Source organism: Varroa destructor, unplaced genomic scaffold (assembly GCF_002443255.2).
Source record: "Varroa destructor unplaced genomic scaffold, Vdes_3.0 BEIS01000007.1, whole genome shotgun sequence".
NCBI lineage: Eukaryota > Metazoa > Arthropoda > Arachnida > Mesostigmata > Varroidae > Varroa > Varroa destructor.
Window position 1 is genome coordinate 13,768,943 of NW_019211460.1, and position 19,712 is coordinate 13,788,654.

Below are 19,712 nucleotides of genomic sequence, written 5' to 3' on the forward strand. Positions count from 1 at the left end.
TAAAGGTGAGAAATTAAAAATGTCAAAAAAATCCACGTTGTAATCCAGCTCCGGCATTGACATGTCAAGGGCGTAGTTTGCTCATACTCGTTTTTGTTGAATTATTTGGTGTTATGCATTTTTGTAGTGTAATTTTTTGACAAAATTCACCTTAATCTATCTGACAATTCAGACATCATAGTTATTTGCTTTCTTGTGAAGTAGCGTAGAAGTCTTCATTTCTGGCCAAGCCCTATTTGAGCGCTGCCATTTGTCATATGAAAGAAAATACATTTTAATGATCTCAATGCTCAAAAGGGCTTTTTGAATATTTTATATTGGACAGATAAGCGGATTTCTTGAGTGTATATTTCTTGCCTTCAGTACACACTCCAACTTCGTTAAGATTTGCCAGTTGTTCAACATCTAAGCAAGCGCGGCCTATTTAGTTCTACAAAGTAGATCGACAGTGCCGCTGGCTTCATATAATACTAAACTTTAGCCCCTGTCTTAAGAATCCAGCTGTTTGTTAACTTGCTCAGCTCTTTAACGTCAATTAGCGGCCCGTAGACCACGTCATACCATTCAACCTAACAGTTTCGCTAAGGCACTTTTCATCATCTCACATTGTCATACCTGAAAAATCGAGTGGCTTAAAGCTTGTCTTGCAGACAGGTCTCACACCGAAACGACTTAGCGTCCTTATTCCACAACAGCTTAAAGTCTTGAATCGGTCGGTTATGCGTATCGCAGTGACAGAACCTTTAACCTACCTAGGTCGCGTTACTTAATTAGAATGACAGCTGCAGATCGTCAGGATACTCTGCATTGTTTTTTACTCCCACCCATCTGACTTGATGCAGGTTCGGCGTGTAGGATCCGTGGATACAGCGCCCCGTAGCGAAGCGGCGGGCTCACAGTTTCTCAGAAAAACTTGTGTAAAGATATGGTAATCGATGACGGCTGTGGTAGTTAACCTACATCGAAGAAATGACATACTTTTTGTTTTGGCTGCTTGCTAGCGGTGCGCTATTATTCAAATATAGTCGCGCATAAAGTGATAATGCCGCTGCATCTTCGTAAGGTACGTCCAGTCGATGAAGTTAAGCAATGGACACATTTTGCCGCGAGCCCGTGGGCTATTACAAGGGGCAGCCACGTCTTTAGCTCGGATTCTACTCGCCGATATAAACCACCGAAAGTTCGTGTTTTCGTGGGAAGCCGTTTCGTCTACTTTCGGGATGTTCCTATTCGGAATGGCCGTCTTGCTACCCCTTACAATAACTACGTAATCCGAAACTGGGTCTGCTTGACCTATCCGAAAAACGTCTTCTGGAGAGCACACACAAGCACTCTACGTAGAGTTCGTGATTATTCGCAACATGCACACAAAACAAGAGGTCAGTAAATCAGTATCCTACAGTATTCCCCGAAACATTTCCTAGGTTGACACGGATGTTCACAAGGCACGAGTATGATCTGAGTTGTTTTGTTCTTCGAAATTTATCGCTTGTATAGTGAAGCTCCGCGTAGCTTTTGTTAGCGAGATAAAACAGCAGGTATAAAACTTTTGAGCTTTTAGACCGTTGTCTTAGATCAGCAATCCGTCGGCCCGAGGGGAATGGCTCATCACCCCGGGCGACTCGTCAGTCTTCGTCGGCTAGCAGCGACGTCGGAGCAGGAACGAGCCGTAACTCTCTGGGTTATGGATCAACGAAACCCCACCGGAAGCGTCTCTCGCGAAGCCGCATTGCGAACGTACTTGATGAGAAAGCACCTTCAATATTGAAAAGGCCACCCGAACTGATTAAGTGTAGGAACAGCTCTTCCACGAATCCCTGATTCTGTCCCTATTTCAGATGGTCAGTATTTACGAAGTTAGCTAATTGTCAATGATCGTCACTTAACCACTTGCACTACTTCTTTGCCATCCGAAACAGAATGAATATGGTCTATACCTATGAGAAGCCGGCCAACAAAAACAACGATACTTAGGGATAGTCGCGCCTCTTTTCTAGTTAGTGGCCAAAGAATTCTGGGTTGTACACTGATGGACGGCTGTTCACTCGGTGGCCTTCGTTGCGCGCAGACCGCGATCCTAGACCGGATCGAATGCAAAACCAGATGACTAACCACCAGACAAATGCTATCGTTGCCTTCTAAGCCAGCGCGCTCTTATTGTTTCCGTTGGACATGTTCGCTGCAGGCAGTTCCCTCAGACTCTGTGGCAACTGTTTAGGCAATCCTCGCATCTCATCTTTCGAAAGCTACCGCTTGATGGAGACTTGGGCGAGGTAGGAAAACATCGCCCGTGATTAGATAATGGATAACGTCTCGCTACGGTACCGATGTGCTCCTGGCGTATCAAGGGCTTTCATCTATTTTCTCTATAGCAACAGTTGAGCGAAATTCTAAAAAACTACGATTTGCCTAGACACCAGATGGCGCTTAAGATATCTGGTTTTTTCGTGAGTCATATCGTGATTTCACACGTATACATTTCTTTGGTTCGAGTAGTCTAATTGAATATAATAGTGTAATAGTTATTACTTTTAATAATCAACACTTAAGGTAAGAACGGATGTTAGGTAAGAAGCCGAAAGCATCGGTGTACCTTTACCGGTTCGATACCTTTTTTTTATGCGTCTTTGAATAATATCGTTTGGTCTTCGGCCAGGGCGCGTGAGTTGTGCTAGCGAGGCATGTGGTGGATTCTGTTTGAATAAATTTAACTAAATGCTATTGTTATCACATTAGTAATTGCTCATCGAAGCACATCTTTGCAGCGTAGACGAGTTCCGCGGCTGAAGTTCAATTCAAGAAGTTGATAGATTTTGCTTTGCGTACGTACCATCTGTATTATAGATAGTCGACCTTTTAGCGTATTTTTTTCCATTATAGAAGCATGTTCTCGATTAATCTTCACCCCCTGTGTTTTCCATAATTGAAGCTGGGTATGTATTGAAGAGTTCTATTAATTAACTTGATAAATACCCAGTGAATGGTATGACCAAATAACGATGTATAAGTCATGTATCTCAACTATATTAAGAGTGTAATACACAAGTTTCGCGCTCGGAATGCAACCATGATGTTTTAAAGTTCCGAAGAACTTAGTTCACAGCCAAAAAGGTCACCGGTCCAACCTTACTTGAAAAGCGCAGCTCATCTTGATAGATCGGGTCTGATTAGCTCCAAACAAGAGCCTTGACTTGCGGCTAATCTGACGGCCCCCGAGTTAGATCTTGATTGGTCCGTATGTATGGGCTGTGCAGTAGAGGAAACGCTTTTTACCATTACAACGATATGGTCGCTTGATAGGGGATATTTTAGATAGGTATCCTGTAGCAGTTGTGTGTGAGAGATAAACTTTGTATTTTTTTACACTTATGCATACTTTTGGGCATTTGCCACAAGAAAGGCTAAATGTCATGGCAACAGCTAAAGCCCTTACCAATTAAACTAGGATAAATTCAAAATCCCACAACGAGTTCGTAGTGGGTGAACATATTGTTTTTATATAACAGTTTTTACTATTACGAACCTAACTATAGGGTAAAAATTCGTCGATCATAAATAAGGTCGTTTAGATAGTACGTTATATTTGATAATCTACCCGTGCTAACTGTTCGCTTTGTGATAAGCAAGCGTATCTGTGACGCTGATTGGGTAGAAATAAGAAGTTTAACGCTCAATCATGATTTATGTAGACCAATTACCTTTTTCTTCATTCGTGATTATCTTCTCTTTTATCCCGTGCCTCTAAATAAATCTGCTAATAAAACTATGCGTTATAATAGAGTTGTCCACTACATTGTCATAGGGGACGACGTCTCAGTGGATTACTATAATTTGCTCATTAATAACAAAAACATGGCCTATTAACATTACCCGCTTTATCTACTGCTGTTGCCATATTATACAGTACCATAATACACCGTATATAAAAACGTGTGGGTCTATGAACTGTGTTTACCTATGAATATGACCGCGACCAAAAGCTGTGATACTCTTTGTTGTTTGTAAACCCGATAGCCTAGCTGGCTGCATCAGTGTTGGGTTGACATAACGATGGAGATGTATGACCACAGTCGACAAAGAGACGCATCGTTGAAATGGGCAAGTCAGCATGGGTACGGGATGTCTGACGGTAGTGCTGCTGACAATGAGAAAGCAGGACGCAACTAGACGGCTTAATGGGCCAAGTTGTCGTTGCTTGCCGTATCAAATGATGAGACGAATTTTTAGTCTTACCTCTTTTCCTTCATTTCGCGATAGCCCCCTCTATTCGAATATGCCGTCTGTTCATTACCGCCCACAGATACCTACCTGTACACTGTGAACGAGTAAACGAATGGAATCATTACGGCTGTCGCCTTCTATGTTGCAGGCTGCTTTCAGATATAATGGTGCTACTAGCCTGATACTCGCATAGCCATCGTCACCAGCCCCGTTGGACCACTAAACCGCCGAGCATGGCTAACAACTTGAATACTAGTAAGAACCAGCGGAATGATAACGGTAGAACGCAATGACGCTGGCTATATTCTTGATAACGGCAGCAGGAGCAGTAGCAAATAGAGGGAGCGACTATCAAAGCGTAATAAATATGGAAGATAGATCTCGAGGAAGTCAAACGAGAAAACTTAACGCTGATCGCAACGATAGCTAGGTGACACAGTGAGATGGAGTTGCTATGGGCCGTAGCAGCGGTAGAGACAGCTCTACGTGGTTCGACCGCAAAAGCACATATGAGGCAAGTTAAAGTGGGCCTGGCTGGCGACGGCGGTGGTCTTAATAGCAGCGGCGCCAAAAAAGAAACACGTCGACCCAGAGGCATTCAGCTTGACCTATGGACTCGTCACCCGCCGCGATTCGAGACCATGGGAATCAAGCTTCAGGGCGATGTTTAATATATTACACTAGTTTACATACGCGCCCAAGTAATGCGTCGAAACGGCAACGCAGCGAGATTGATTGACGGAGAGACAAGCTGATCGTTATCCAGCCGCCACTGTTGGTATTGTTTCGCGTTGTTAACAGTTTGTGATACCATAGAGACCACAAGATCACACCATTTATTAAATCCATCAGAGGAACAGTCGCAATATAATGTATGGGTTCAACACAGAGTACAATGCATGCCTTCTGGCTGGTTCCGGGGAAAAATGGAATGGCGAAGGCAAAACACGCAGCCTGCACGGATATCGACATAAGCCATACACGTTATAAAGGCTGCAAGAAAAAACAACTGTGTAGTAATTACGCATGTGATACGGCAACAATGCAAGATAAGCGTATAAGGTAATTGGTTTGTACAGTATAGGACACATCTGTACGGATAAGGCATGCTTTATTCGTGTCAACGTAAAGACTCGTGTAGCATTTTCAACGTTCTGTCTATGTAGAACCCGTTTGTTCATTTCATCTTAGCTAGTATGTAGAACACTCACTACTTGTGATCCCGCACAAAATAATTATTTGCATATATGTAGTTTTCTGTCGGAATCTTGATCAAACAACGAGCGAGTCACATAGCCGAAACCTGTACAGGGCTCCAACTACAATATCATCGGCCTTATGATTTACTGACAAAAATGAGTAGTAGCGAAACTTAGATCGGCTTCCAACAACTACAATGGTACTGCGTCATACTGGGGCGTATAGCAAGAACCAGACAGATCAAATATATGGAGACCTGTCTATTTTTTGCATGGTCTGCTAAGCTTTTGCGCAAGCTCAGCAGAGTTCACCGGTCAACACCATAATGCAACGATAATTGAACAATTACTTAGTTAGTTCTTTGTATGGCCCACTAGCGTTTATGGCAACAGCGTTACGTGGCGACGGACACAGATCACTTATCTGCCATAGGTTATTATCTCTAGATAAACCACTTTCTTTAATAACTTTCGCTACTTTTCCACGTTGACACCTTTAGATATTATGTAGTAAAGAGGTTTCTTCTCTACAAGTGCTTCGTCAGCATTAATCATTCTGTGTAGGACAATTGTCAAGTCTTCTGGCCAATATCGTCACTCAAATAAATTATTGTCGCTCGAAATTTGGCACCGATATTCTTCGGGAGCACGTGCCGCCATCTTGGCTATAGCAATTGTTCTTGCTGCCTCCATTGCTAGACCAGAAGTAGAAACACTACTCAGTTGACCTTGTTTTTGCGAGTTGTGCGCCTCCAGACCTCCCGGCAAAAGTCGCCGTCGTCCCACCACGATTTGATACAATAATCCAGTATTACGTGGGCTTCATACCGAGCGAATCGTCAAAACGTTGTTAACAAGCTCTCATACGCCTAAAGAAAGCGCGCATATATCGTTGTTCCACACATACAACCTGAGAAGCTAAACTATTAATGGAAACGTTAGTTTTTCACGCTTCTCTGCTGAGGTAAAGTAGAAAACCAGAGCGAAAGGTTATTGTTGTTAACGGTACTTTCACTGTAAATGAAATAAATCTGGACAATTTAATAGGAATAGCTAATTTATGTGATGACTGTGCTATATTTATAACTAAACGATAATTATTTACTCCCGATCAGTAGATGGCGCGCACGAAAACTGTGGGCAGGGGGTAGTTGGCATAATTTCGAATAGCCAGTGAAGCGGCTCGAAGTGGATGTACGAAATATGGCGTAGGCCGCCTATTTCATTTTGCCAGGTGTATTTGTATTCAGTTGCCACTGAGACAATCTGTTAATGAGCTAAGACAGTACTGAGCGTTATATAATGCGTATCTACGCGTTAGCGAAGCCGCGTTGCCTCATTTCATATATCCACGGCCAAGCGTCCGCAGAGAGCTGCGGGACGCCTTCAATGATATCCCGTAATTCCCTGATTGTTCACCTGTCGTCAGCAACCCTTTACCGACGAAGCTCGGCCAATAGCGCAATTAATTCTTGACATCACCATTAACAGAGGATTCAAGGAGAGTCGAGAGTAAACATGAGAGGGGAATGCGGGTGTATTAAAGCCAAGTGTCCTTTAGGACGATAACTTTATTATTGGCTCTATACATCCTATTACTCAGATAGACGGATTGTCGTAGTCAATCGTCTATCTGAGTTGTTCTAATATTTGTTATAATCGTACAGGCGTAGCGTAGGTGTCGACGAATCACCTTCTCGTTTGTCTATATAATGTTCCACGTTGTTTTTGAGGGATCTATATACTATAGACTGAATACAAGGGCAGAACGGGCGTCGAATAACTCGCATATACCGTACGATAAACGCGGTCGCTATATTTCGAAGCTAAAAGATAGCTAGATCAACATTATAAGAGAGATCAATTTTCGAGGGCATACTAAATTATGGCTTGATTCTACCTCAAGTTGAGCTGACGTATTCATCTTAGTACGAAACGGAAAGATAAAGGAATCGACTGGTGGGTAGCATACAGTCTCAGAAGTCTTATTGGCTATTTGTTGCGCAAAACAAGCAATAAACAATTCAATAATGGTTTGTGTATCATGTACTATAAAGCGATTCCTTTTACGTTTTTCAAATTCTAATGGACCTGGTGTCTTCGGATTATTCACTGCAGTTGGCCTTTTAGGCCTATCACCGCCTGTAGCACTACTTCGTTTATTTAACTTTTGACAAAACGTTAATCCTCCATATTAGGCAGCCATGATGATCCTCGCGGCCAATGTATCCATCCCTCAGTGTCAAAGCCTATCGTTTTAATAGTTTGCTATCAAATCACTTGGTTCGGAAGTGAGGTGATTTTAAAATTGCCCGCGCAGCTCACAAACAAATCACGGACAAGCTCCATAATCTAAGTCAGGCGGTATGAGATGCAAGCAAGCAGTGTACATATTGACTGGCGTAATGCGAGTTTAATCTATCTCGTTGGGTTATTACCCTGTACTTAAATTAACTGATAACGTTTCCGTTCTGTAAAGTTGTTGCGATAATGAAATAAGCCTAACGGAATCTCTCGGTTTTGAAGAGTAGGCTATTTTAGGGCTAGACAGTTGTTTGCCCTTAGTGTGGGTGTTGGTTCGTTAAGTTTTATGCATGTTATTTATCTTAGAGATCTTAGCTATTCTCCTGTTTAACGGTTCCGAGCTCCGGTGTCGAGACCTGCACGGTGCGCATTGCGCAAAGACCTCCAAGTGGAAAGTTAGGCCAACTAGTACTCGGCAATGCATTTTGATTCCGAATCGTCAAAAAGCAGTGTTTTCATCAAAGCTTTAAGCCGATTATTTATTTACCTTCGTCCTGGGCACGACGCTGTATTTGAGCGTTTCATACAGATACGCTATGCTCCATAGTCACGCTCAATGTTAGCTGGCATTACTGATCGTTGTCGTTTTTAGTTAATAGATTAGATTGACGAAGATTAGATTTATTGGAGCGCGCGTATAAAACGAACAAACATTTGTATTTGACCTGCTAGTTTTTTTGCTAACATTTCATTAGCCTGTGTCTCTATTTCTATTCTATAAAGGTTTCGTGATAACGAGATAGTGTGAGCGAATCGAAACGAAAGAATAGACCATAAACTTGCCTCGAAGAAACAGGATCGCCGAGACAAAGTCGATAAAAACACGGCATAAATAGCATCTGTTTCTTGCGTCCGGCTCGCTACTGGCCCTGTCACATCGCGAAGATCGACGGCCGCTCAGACGCGCGCCGTGAAAGCAGTTCTATTTGCCAATTTTTGCCATCGCTTGTTTTTTTTCGTGAGCACGCTCGCACTTTCTCTTTTCCCTAGTTGACACATTGCGCCAAACGAAGGTAATTGTGGTGTGAGCAAAAAAAAAGACTTGCAATTCGATAACGCTGGTTGAAGAGACGGTCGGACGCGTTAGTAGCACTTCGTCGAGAGGGGCAAACCCCTACCCCTTTGACAAAAGGGCAAGGCCGATGCGGCTGCGTTGACAAGCGTCAAGTACCTACAGTGCTGCAATAAGCCGTGTATTTACCCCGATATTTGTATGTAAGGACACTTCTTTTTCTATTGGCTGTATGATTGGATAAGATTACGAGTCAAACATGTTGTATTGGCAGTGCACGTTATTTGGAAGGCATGTTATCATAGCAATAATATTAAGCGGCGAGCTAGTAGATTGGAAAGATTTATAATAGTTCGATAAAATCACGAGAATGGTATCGCAAGACTAGCATCTTTGTTGCAAACGCCTGTATATTGAAGATAAGATTATTGATGTACTGATCATTACTGTGTTGTTGGCAATCGATCCATAAAGGATTAGCCAATTCAGCGGAGCACTCATTTCCTATTTAAACCGGCTACGTATTAGAATATAGCGACACTGGCAGCTAATAAGTCGACACTAGGAATTCTGTCGTGGACGCCTTTGAGCTTTACGGACATTTGATGGCTCATGTGTCGTCCTACGTACCCATCGCAATGGCCCGAAGCTCAACTAATAATAGATTTCTGAATAGAGTACTCTGAAGTCGACGGTGTGCTTTGGCCGAGGGAAACGCTGGTCGATCGATCGATTTACAAAACGAGGCACTTCATTATTCTCCGAGCATAGCTGGCCACTATGTAATTTATGTGAGCAAACACGAGCTGCTAAGACGAGTCAATAATTTCTCCTCAGTGCTCCTGCGAAGGGTCAACATCTAATTAGCTGGATGGCAAAAAACACGTCGTCAGCGTATTAAGCAGAAAGGAGTAGAGCTGCCATTAAGTAGGACGGCGTAATGTTTTTACGTAATCCACTGTCAACCAAAGAATTGGTCGTTCTTCATTTCAATATAGAAGCACGTTTTGATGCCTGCCAAACATAATCGCTCCTTGATAAGCGACGTACTCACTTTGAAGTAAAGCTGAGTACCCGTAATTAGCTCTGAGAGGTTTAGTGATAGGTGCAATTTCATGCTCAGTGTATCCGAGTGAAGCCCAATAGCTATCGCTGTCCTGAAGCGAACCAACATACGACTTTGCTCCGGCGAAATCTGTTCTCTCATATAACTGAGACAATCCAGACAGAGTGTATTTATTAAGCCAACAGATATCACTTATGAAAATTATCGTATGCATCTCGCCTTAAGGATAAACTGTTCTCGCAAGGATGAACTACGACTCGTCGTATACATCTGCAAATATAGTTTTCTCTGCGGACTGCCACAGTCTTTAAGCTCGCGCTTGTACCTCGGCGGCAGCTGGGCTGTGCTTTTATTCTAGAGCGAACACCTGCCGCGTGCTACACTGGCACATAGTAATCAATCGTTTTGTTCGCAATTGTGTACCGCTGCCGTCCCGTAAAATGCAGTAGTTATGGAAAACGTGGTTCTGATGGTAACTAGCGTACGTATGGACACGATTTGATGCCATTTCGAGCTGGGCAACACATACGACAAACAGCCGAATAGTTCAATGTTTGGAGATCTAGGCGCGTAATTGTTGCACGTCCTCACTATGTCCGAGCAAATAAACTAATATACGCACTATCTTCAAAATGTCTGATCCGCATTTTTGTTTTGTGCTTCGTCCGCTAAATTGCTGGCCACAGATAATAATAACAGATTGTTTCGTCATGCACCAGTATTGTTAATCGCCGCAGTATCCAAGCTTGAGCTTCTTTCTCATCTAAATAGTGACGCGGTGGTAAAATGCTGATGGCATGAGGGTTGCAAGACCAATCGTAAGTACGTACCTGGTTTTTCTGCAACGCCTACGGAGGGTGGTGGCAGCGGTTCGATCTTTGAGGCCGTGCTAACCGTAACAGGTCCTGCCGAAGAGACAGGCCCAGTCGCTGGGGCTGCGGTGGCCATCGAGACTGCGGCTAAAGCTGCCGTATCGCCAGTTACCCGAAGAACGCACTCTGGTGACCGAGGAGCTCGTGGCGAACTGTAACGGGGAAAGCAGAGCATAGAAAAAGCACAGAAGCATTTCAAATGAAACAAATAAACGTATGTAGCTAATTGAAGATGTGGCTTTATATAGAACGACAAAAAGGCAAGTAAAAAAAAAAGTTTCGTTGATGTGAATACGAGCGCCCGTTGTCAATTGCTTACATTGGTAGGGCAAAATACAGCTGGCCATGGTTGTAAACGTTTCAATTAAGTTCTATTATTTTTCGTAACTTACTATATACTAATACGAACTCAACAACTATAATCTGCGTACTCGTGTTTTATTTTCTTATAAATGACAAATCACGTCACTGTGTTTATACTTTTTAATCAAAAGAAACTATCTGATTTCTGATAGGCCACTACACATATACAGGTAGCCAACGCCGTTTTGTGTCTGCATGCTGTCACTTTGCCACACATCAGAAGCAGAAGGCACACGCAAGCTTGGATGCGAATCTGCAGACTGATAAACGGAATTGATTTCCACTAGTATAGATTTCGTCTCCTTTGACAACGCCTTCCCGAAATCATATTTTGCCGTAGATACAGACAGGGATAGTCGACTGGTGTCTGATATCGTAATGGTAAAGAATTCAGTACCACAAAAACTAGATCTCTTTGGGGTAAGCTCAATGTTTTTTATTATTTGCTTTGTATAATATGAACATATCCATCTTACAAAGATATTCTGTTCTCAAGGGTCAAATCATGAAGGCGCTGTTCACTCTAATTGTGGCAACAATGTATGTGACGTTCCTTTATCGAAAAGTTGCCCGTGCAATTTAGTTTTTTAACTGTCATGTAAAATGTCTAAGACTTTCTGCATAGACCCGCTGACGCTTACGACAAATGAAGACAGGTGTACTGCTTAAACTGGCGAAGAACTTTGACCTACCTGGCTGGTGAACTTTTGATATTAACAGCATCCTGCATCTTCAAGTCAGTGTCTTCTCCGTTAGACGGGTGAGACTCGTCTACGAGATCTTGCGTATACGCAACGTCAACGTCGGCCGGTTGCGTCTCAAGCTTAATGGGCGCATCGCTGAATGCTACCCGAAACTCGGCAACAAGAGGTTCATTTGGCGCCACATCAGCGGTTAATGTTAGGCATACTTCGCCCTCTGAAAGATAAACATTCATCAATGGGCATTTGTAATGAACCGGGAAGATTACATCGATGATAGACAATCCTTACAAAAATCTGACATTCTCATGCGAAAATATCTACTAATGTAAAATATGTGTTTCGATGCTCTTCTTGTGCAATGAATGAGTTCAGTTGGAATGTTGTATGTGCCATATGCTGGTTCGGACGTTCTTTGGTACTCAGCCGATCAATCGGTTATTTATGAATCATCATTCACGTAAGGTCGCTTTTGTGGTAAGCAAAGGGTAGGACGGATTTTCTGTCGATTAGACTGAGCCAGTCCTCTTTTATTCAGGTTTGTAATACCTTGATACAGGATTAGGCAGTTGGCGCCAGGATAGCTGGCGTTGGTACTAGTTCCGCAGCCCGTTACGTTTTCAGGGGCTGTTGAGTCGTCCTGTTGACGCTTCTTTGATTCGCGTAAAGTAGTACTATTCTGCTCATCAGTTTCAGAACGTAGACGGATACATTTTAACCAGGCACCCGCTTCATCTTCGAGACTAAGAACACTCAATGCGCCGGAAACCATAACCTAATGTTTACGCACAGACAATGTAAGACCCAAAAAGTAACGATTGTTAGAGCAAAATAAAAAGAATACGCTCACTTCAGTGGTTCACTGGGATAAGCCTAAAACGGAAAAAAATAATGCTCCTATATACTTGTATATAAATGTACGTTCCATTGTTTGGTATTATTTTGCAGTATTGTACAACGAAGTGTCTAAATTTTAAGTCGTTATACCTTACCTCAATATCACAGGAGAGCTCTGCCGAAATCGATTGCTCTGGACTAGCAGCATCATTCCGGCTTATGCTTTTTTTTCTCTTGTTGTTGTTCTCGCTTGAACCGACGGATCGAAGTGACGCTCTGAAGGGACCAAACAGAGTTCCTCGCTCTAGGCCTATGCGACACATGAGGCACACGCCAGCCCCCGAAAGCCCCGTTGGATCTGCCTGCTCATGTGACTGCCGAGTTCTGCTTCCGTCGGTCAATCTCAGAACGTCTTGTGGCAGCCGAAGAACTTCGGCCAAGCGCGCAAGTTCCTCGTCCATTTGCACATCTGCAATAAAATAGTAACATCACTTATTGCAGTCGCTGACGAAGTAAATGAGACAACCGGTTGATCAACTAGCCAGGTTGTGTTACGTGCAATATATTGGCTAAACGAAGAGTAAGAGACATGAATGAAGTCCGATTAAGGCAGCAACATGACATCATACCTGCTCTATAAAAAGTGACCCTATAAGAATCTGATAAAATGACTGTTAGACGTCAATCAGCTATGATATTTTATTAAAATCATCGCTACTCATCATAGATAGCAGCGCGTAACGTGTTTTTTCCGTATCCAGTAGGGTCAGAGATGACTGGAGAAGAATATGCTGAGGTTATAGCTGATAAATTTTTCAAAACTAGCAAATTACGCAGCTTTGCTGTAGCCTACAGATAAATCAATCGAAGAATATGAAATAATCTATTTTCCAGGTCACTGATCTCACATTAAATAGACAACTTATCAAGTATTTCAATTAAAAAAAGGCAACGTATCGTTATAATTCTTTATCTTTAGACGAATATGCGAACTTTTGAGAACCCCGCTTCGTCACTTCCGGGCAGTTCCTACAGCCAATCAAAGCTGACACTTCGTCCGATCCGGAAGTTTCGATTTCTATGAATCTTTATGACCATCTCACAATTTCACTTCCCAAAATGAACAAACATGGCGAAAACAGAAATTGGTAACTGTCAGAGAATTTTATTAACATCTTTATTGAAACTTGCTGTCATCGTTTCCATGCTCTTGCACAATCGATCGTCCCTTTCGATGCTCGTTACGCCAGTGCCGTGACACAACGGTAGACGTACATGAAACCACCTGCCTCGTGCTGAAAACACGCACACTCTCTCTTTTTGCCCCGGTTCTAGCTTCTCGCCGCTCCTCCCCCGAACGTGCCCGCCCCACAATTCGCTCCTCTGGGCAAGGAAGCCCTTTCCCAACACCGGGAATGCTCCGCCCAGTTTGCCGCATAATGAGGAAAAGCTGACCTGAATGTTTGCAGCGCCCTCTATGCTAGCCGCTCGAAATTTTCGTTTCGCTAAATAGAAAATTCTGTTGAGTACCTCCTAGAGGCGCTGAAGGTCCTTTTTAGTAGCGGGCAAGTTAGCTACCGTCTACTTTGTTTTTATTTACATAACTACTATTACAAGTTTTGGATTTTAGATTAGAAAAATTGGTGTGTCTTCTGAAGAAAGGTGGCGAGTACTTACAAGGACTTGACAGTAACTAGATGATAAAAAGTCGTTTCAGCACAATGATGGTAGTTGGTTTCCCTAATCTTTCAGTACCCTTCTTTTCGCAGGTTCAATAGCGTATCTTGATGTTTTAGTACATTTTTAGCTTTTTCCACACTGGACCGTATTTGTCGGTGAAAAATCATTTGGTTAGTTAAAGAGGGCCAACTGTTGTTTTTAGTCCTATAGTTCGCCAACTGATACGGTACGTCTTTGTTAAGTCACTCTATGCTGTACGAAATACGCGGACACGCCGCTATGTTATCAAGGAAACCTTATTCGGACTCTGTATCGCACAATTTATTTAAGATAAACTTTATATAGCAACGTTTGTTTTTGCCAATGATATCGCTAGTTCATTCACTTTGCCTCATCATTTTTTTCACGCCCACGAGAAAAGCGCCAGTGCTTTGCGGTGTAGCTGGGACGACGATAGGCCTGCTCTATAGATAACATAGTAAAGATGATGACTTGAACCGTTAAGTACATGATATGATCCTGCGGAATAAATACAGCGTTAATTTGGCCTTCTCTGTAAACATCCGGAGCACGGACTTCATGAGCCACGTCGTTCCGACGCCGAAGGTAATCGTAGCCACAACAAGGCTAAAAACTCGTGGCTATGTTATGCATATGAACGAGATTAAGAAAAAGGTCCCCTTTTTCCACAAGGGGACCGTGTATACGCTCTCCACATGCGTAACCGTATCAAAGGTGGCACATGTATATATCTAAGCGTGAAAAGGTTGGCAAGGGTCATAAACTTAGACAGATTATTTGTCTTTTTCACAAATGCCTTTAGCTGACCCCGCGGGTACTAAACGAACTTTTATTTCAAATCGAACGTAAACGCACGGAAAAACGTGGAAGAGGCTCGTGGCTCCTGTTCAGAACAGCAACTAGTGTCAAATATTTTATGGATTTGTGCAATCGAAATCGAAGATTTCCTGGGTCTGCGTTGTTTTCACTCTCACTGTGACCGTCAAGAGACCAAATAAGCTTTAATATTCGAAGTAAAGCATTCACCATGGGTACTACATTAAAGGGGCTTAAGATTTCATGAAAATGAGACAAGAGGTCACTTCTTGTGATTTCGAAACTTTGATGATGCGGACTTTTTTAATGTTTTAGTAGACTTTTGGCCTCTTATTAGATAGAATACACTTCAGATACGTTGATTTCTTCGTCTAGTGTATCCGAACGAGACGCCAACGACTCTATACGTATCAGCATTATGTTACTCACTGTTATTATTAAAAAGCTATTTACAAATGTGTGGAAGTAATATTTGAAGATTATGTGTGATTGGCTCAGAGCCCAAATCGAGACAAATGAAAGTTACATAAGATAGATACGTTTGTAGGGGTACGTGCAGGAAAACTTCATGGGATTTCCTGTTTCTAAATTTAAATAAAAGTCTACGTGTAAACAAAAATCAATCAAAATAACCTATCTAAGTGACCCAAAATGCTATTTCAGTAAAAGCGTTCATTAGGATTATTAAATAACCCTGTACGCTGCTCATTGCGTTGCGTACGAAGAGAAAAACTGAATCACATTGGCCGCTTTCGTTATCATGCTTGCGACAATCTTTTGGATTGGTGAAGCTATCACGTATAAAGAAAAACCAGTTTTTACGGAAACCTCATGGAAAACGAGGACCTCCATGCCAATACTGTGATACCGTTTCGAGCAAGCTTAATCAAGTTGCCCGCATTTGTTTTCACCGTCATGTCCCTTAGCGGCAAACACCATTACAACGACTGATAACGACTCGAAAAAACTTTCTTATTTAATATATCTATCGGCTTTCCATACAAAAGGACAAAATTTAATCATAAACGCTGTAAGCAATGCTATCAAATAGCTCAATTTATATCCAATCCAATTGAAGTCATCGAATACGAGATGTCAACGTATCGTCATCATGCGCAGAAATCTTCTAATTCTCTAACCTTTTCTTTCTGGCCGTCGCTGTCATCCTATAACTGGACCACAGCCCCGTCTTTCCGCCATGTTACCTCACCTCATTTCCGATAGCAGTAACTCGACGCAGAAAGTTTTCAACTACTCCACAATTGATTACACAAGGGGTGAGAGCAGGTTTCTGGAAAAGTTTCACCCACTGCTCTTGCTAACCAATGCGATCACCGGTTCAACATTCCTTTGGCACTAACCCCATACCACGCTGATCGCTAAGCGCACCTCGCGATGACTGGACTCTAATTGTGGATCGCTCAATCTGACAACTTCTGTTCAGAAGCCAGCTACTGTTACTCACTGATCAACTGAACTTGTCGGTCGGTCGGTCTGCGTCTATCCATATACGTGCACGATCTAATATGTAGCATGCTTCAGTTGGCGTTACTTCTCTCGCTTCCCTCGACTACTGCTTTGTGGACTCAGGGCGGAATGATGTTCCACTAGCTGACGATCGCAGCATTAACACGAACGGTAGTAGCAGTAGTGATGCGTTACTGATAATAGCGCTGACTGCTTTTCCGCGTTATCTTTACACACAGCAGTTTCTCCGCTGTAGAAGTCGCAGTGGTGCTGTGTAGCCGAAGGAGAAGCACAAACAGCCTAAGTGATAACAGCGGTAAGGTCGAAATCTACCGCAGCGCTTTTCTGTCTACGTCTACCTGTACGCAAGGGCTGCTGATAACAATTACAATAGATAACATTACTGCTTATGCGGCTAGCTGTTGTAACTGTAGCTGATCTACGAATCATATGATAAGCATCATAGCCAGCTGAAATGAGGTACCGGAACGAACCGAACTGGGAAAGCAAATAAATCACTAACTGTACAACAAACGTCAACTTACTAACATATAATTAGTATTACCAAAAATAGGCTAACCCGCACAACAACAAGTATGACAAGGCGTCTATCGCGATAGTTTGACGCGACTGAATTGTTTCCTTGGACGTGATACGCACCATTGGTTCACCATTAGAAAGGACTGGCATGAGTAAGTGCCAAGAAAGGCCATGAGCAAAAACGTCGCTCGAGAACTACTGCACCGGCTAATGAAGTCCGTGAAAAATGCTAATTCATGGATGAAATAAGGAAAACATGGCTATTTTTGTTCCTGTTCTTGCTGGTGTCTTCGTTAGTTTTGCTGATTTATGTGTTTTACTGAAAGGATTAATATTTGTAAGATGTACGTTTTATATACATGTACATTTTTTTAATCAATCTGGCAAGGATATCTGCGTGTTCCAATGATAAGCTTTTTAATATTATTATATCGTTGATTGCATCGGTTTTCAGCGTTCAGTGGCGGTGATGGTCGTCGTGCCAATGACGGCGGAGGTCTATACGAGGTGTGTAATTTAAATGTAATAGTATGTCTGCACAGCACGCACGCCCAAAGTAAAATGGAAAGGCGCCGTTCAACATCGTCTACAGTAGTCCTAATTCTATGCAACTTCGGGCATAAAACTCGTAAGGCAAAGCAATCAGCAAGTGATATATACTAACTAGCTAAAATATGGCATACTATAATTAGTGGTTCATATAACGGATAGGACTCATAAATAACTTTCACCCTTTGCCTGTCTGTAGAGCCGTAACGCAACACAAGCTGTTAGAATGGCACAAGTGTTTCTTTTTTTCGATACCAAGTTGCCTTGGCACTTATTATTGAAGTGATCGTATTTTTAATGAGGTACCGCGTAATGCCTTGTGGGTATTCCTGCCATCAACAGGTACTAGCTAACGAAGCCTCTGCAGCTGAATAAGGAAAACGTCACCCCGGTTTTGACCTTCGCTACAGAGAAATTTTGCTTTAGAAACCGAGAAAGCCATTACAGAAGGCCTAATAACCCTATTCTCGCTAATGTTATTTGGTTGTTTGTGCGTGTATCTAGAAAACGTAAAGTAATGAAGAGTCTACTTTTGTAAAACCGTTCGATGATCGTTGTTCCATTAACAGTGGATCAGAAATCGAAGTCTCCGACCTCCCGGTGTCATTTATCGTTCTGGCAAAGTCTGTCATTGCTTGTACTTTTCTTCGGGCGTTATAGCACACCCGATATCGAGCTTACGATGATAACACAATCCTGAGTGGCCCACCCAAATGAATGTCTCTTGCAACTGTGTCACCCGGGCGATATCCGGCAGGCACAAAAATACTTGTCTGCAGCGGCTGGCTAGAATAATGCAATTGAACGGCTCATCTGCTTACTCCGTGTCGTCGATATACATATGAAAGGTAATTGATTGAGTGGTTTTTGTACAAAAGTAAAATTTATAATGAACGTGATTCTTCTTTTGCATTGACTGCAGGCTATGTTGTCCTTAAATGTATAACCGTGGCCTTGTTATTGAGTGTTTGAGACACAGTCACTATTAGGTTTCATTACATTTTAGAGAAATACCAGAACGAGGAAATGATTGGTATTTTACCAGAATTTTCCGCCTAGTGTTTTATATATATATATATATATATATATATATATTGTTGTATTCAGTGGGCCGATTGGCGGCACTTCACGGGGGCATCCACCCATCGACAATGAGCAATCGGTGAGATTTCTACTGTACAAAAAGCATCCGCTGCTCTCATTCTCTGCACCTCTTCGTTTTTCTCCCTCACGCGCAGAGACGTGATTCGTCAGACAGCTCTATTTGTATTACACAAGCTACTACACAACTGCGCTAGACAAAGGTGGAATGCAAGTAACGTTAGATAAATATAGGTCTTGAGAGCTGTTTGACGGTATGATGGAAAGAAATACTGAATTCGTGAGCCAATCAGACAAAGGTGCTACAAGTATTATTCATGTATACGCACGGTCTATTATCTCAGTTTGATACAATTATTTGTTGTACTTTTAAAATTGGGGTTTACTTGGCGCTAGGATACAAACGAGGAGTGAAGTATGAAGTCAGAGAGGATATTAGCTGGCGTGCAGAGGCTGTCGCTATCTGTACAAAGAGCTACTGTTCAATGTAGCGGAAATTTGGATTTGGGTATTTTTTTTTCTAAGTACTTTTCCAGAGCACGTTTATGTTGGCAAATCAATTGTAACGTAATTTTAAATTCGGTACCATATAGGGACATCCGTGAACACTTTAACCTAGTGGCGCTCCTTGTTGTCCACTATTAAATGCAAAATCATCGCCCATTTATTTAGTTTTGTATATTGTGAAACCATCTATACGTCCACCTTCCTTTGCGTTTTCAAAGCTGTAACTGATCTTACTTTTGCCCCCTTTCGACATGTATTGTAGAATACGATGACGGTTTTTAGCAAAGCATTTAAAATAGCTCAGTTGACTCGCAATTACATTACAGATGTACATAGATCTTGTACACTGTATAACACCCAACTGCTCGAACCATATTAATGAGGGAATTATCTCAGGGCCGTATTTTTTTTTCGATTATACGGCTTTTTAGGTTGGATCGCGATATTGAAATGAAA

General features: G+C 42.3%; 2 protein-coding genes across 9 annotated transcripts in view; one reads left to right on the forward strand and one right to left on the reverse strand.

Moving 5' to 3' along the window:
• Positions 1-19,712, forward strand: part of LOC147754348 (uncharacterized) — a 180,956-nt gene that overhangs the window by 32,457 nt on the left and 128,787 nt on the right. The window contains exon 3 of one of the 2 annotated variants that reach the window (XM_086974154.1): positions 17,554-17,606. In XM_086974154.1, the coding sequence (XP_086830280.1) occupies positions 17,554-17,606 (53 nt within the window). Of the gene's footprint in view, positions 1-17,553; positions 17,728-19,712 lie in introns of both variants that reach the window. The other variant, XM_086974153.1, reaches the window with a different exon arrangement.
• The window catches only part of ush (Zinc finger protein ush), a 186,830-nt gene that overhangs the window by 10,447 nt on the left and 156,671 nt on the right, over positions 1-19,712 (reverse strand). For 5 of the 7 annotated variants that reach the window (XM_086974148.1, XM_022813465.2, XM_022813464.2 and 2 more), the window contains 4 exons: positions 12,731-13,044; positions 12,288-12,513; positions 11,730-11,955; positions 10,633-10,826 (listed from right to left, as the gene is read on the reverse strand). In XM_086974148.1, coding sequence (XP_086830274.1) covers positions 10,633-10,826; positions 11,730-11,955; positions 12,288-12,513; positions 12,731-13,044 — 960 coding nt within the window. Of the gene's footprint in view, positions 1-10,632; positions 10,827-11,729; positions 11,956-12,287; positions 12,514-12,730; positions 13,045-16,231; positions 17,133-19,712 lie in introns of those variants that run through there. The other 2 variants (XM_086974150.1, XM_086974149.1) reach the window with 2 other exon arrangements.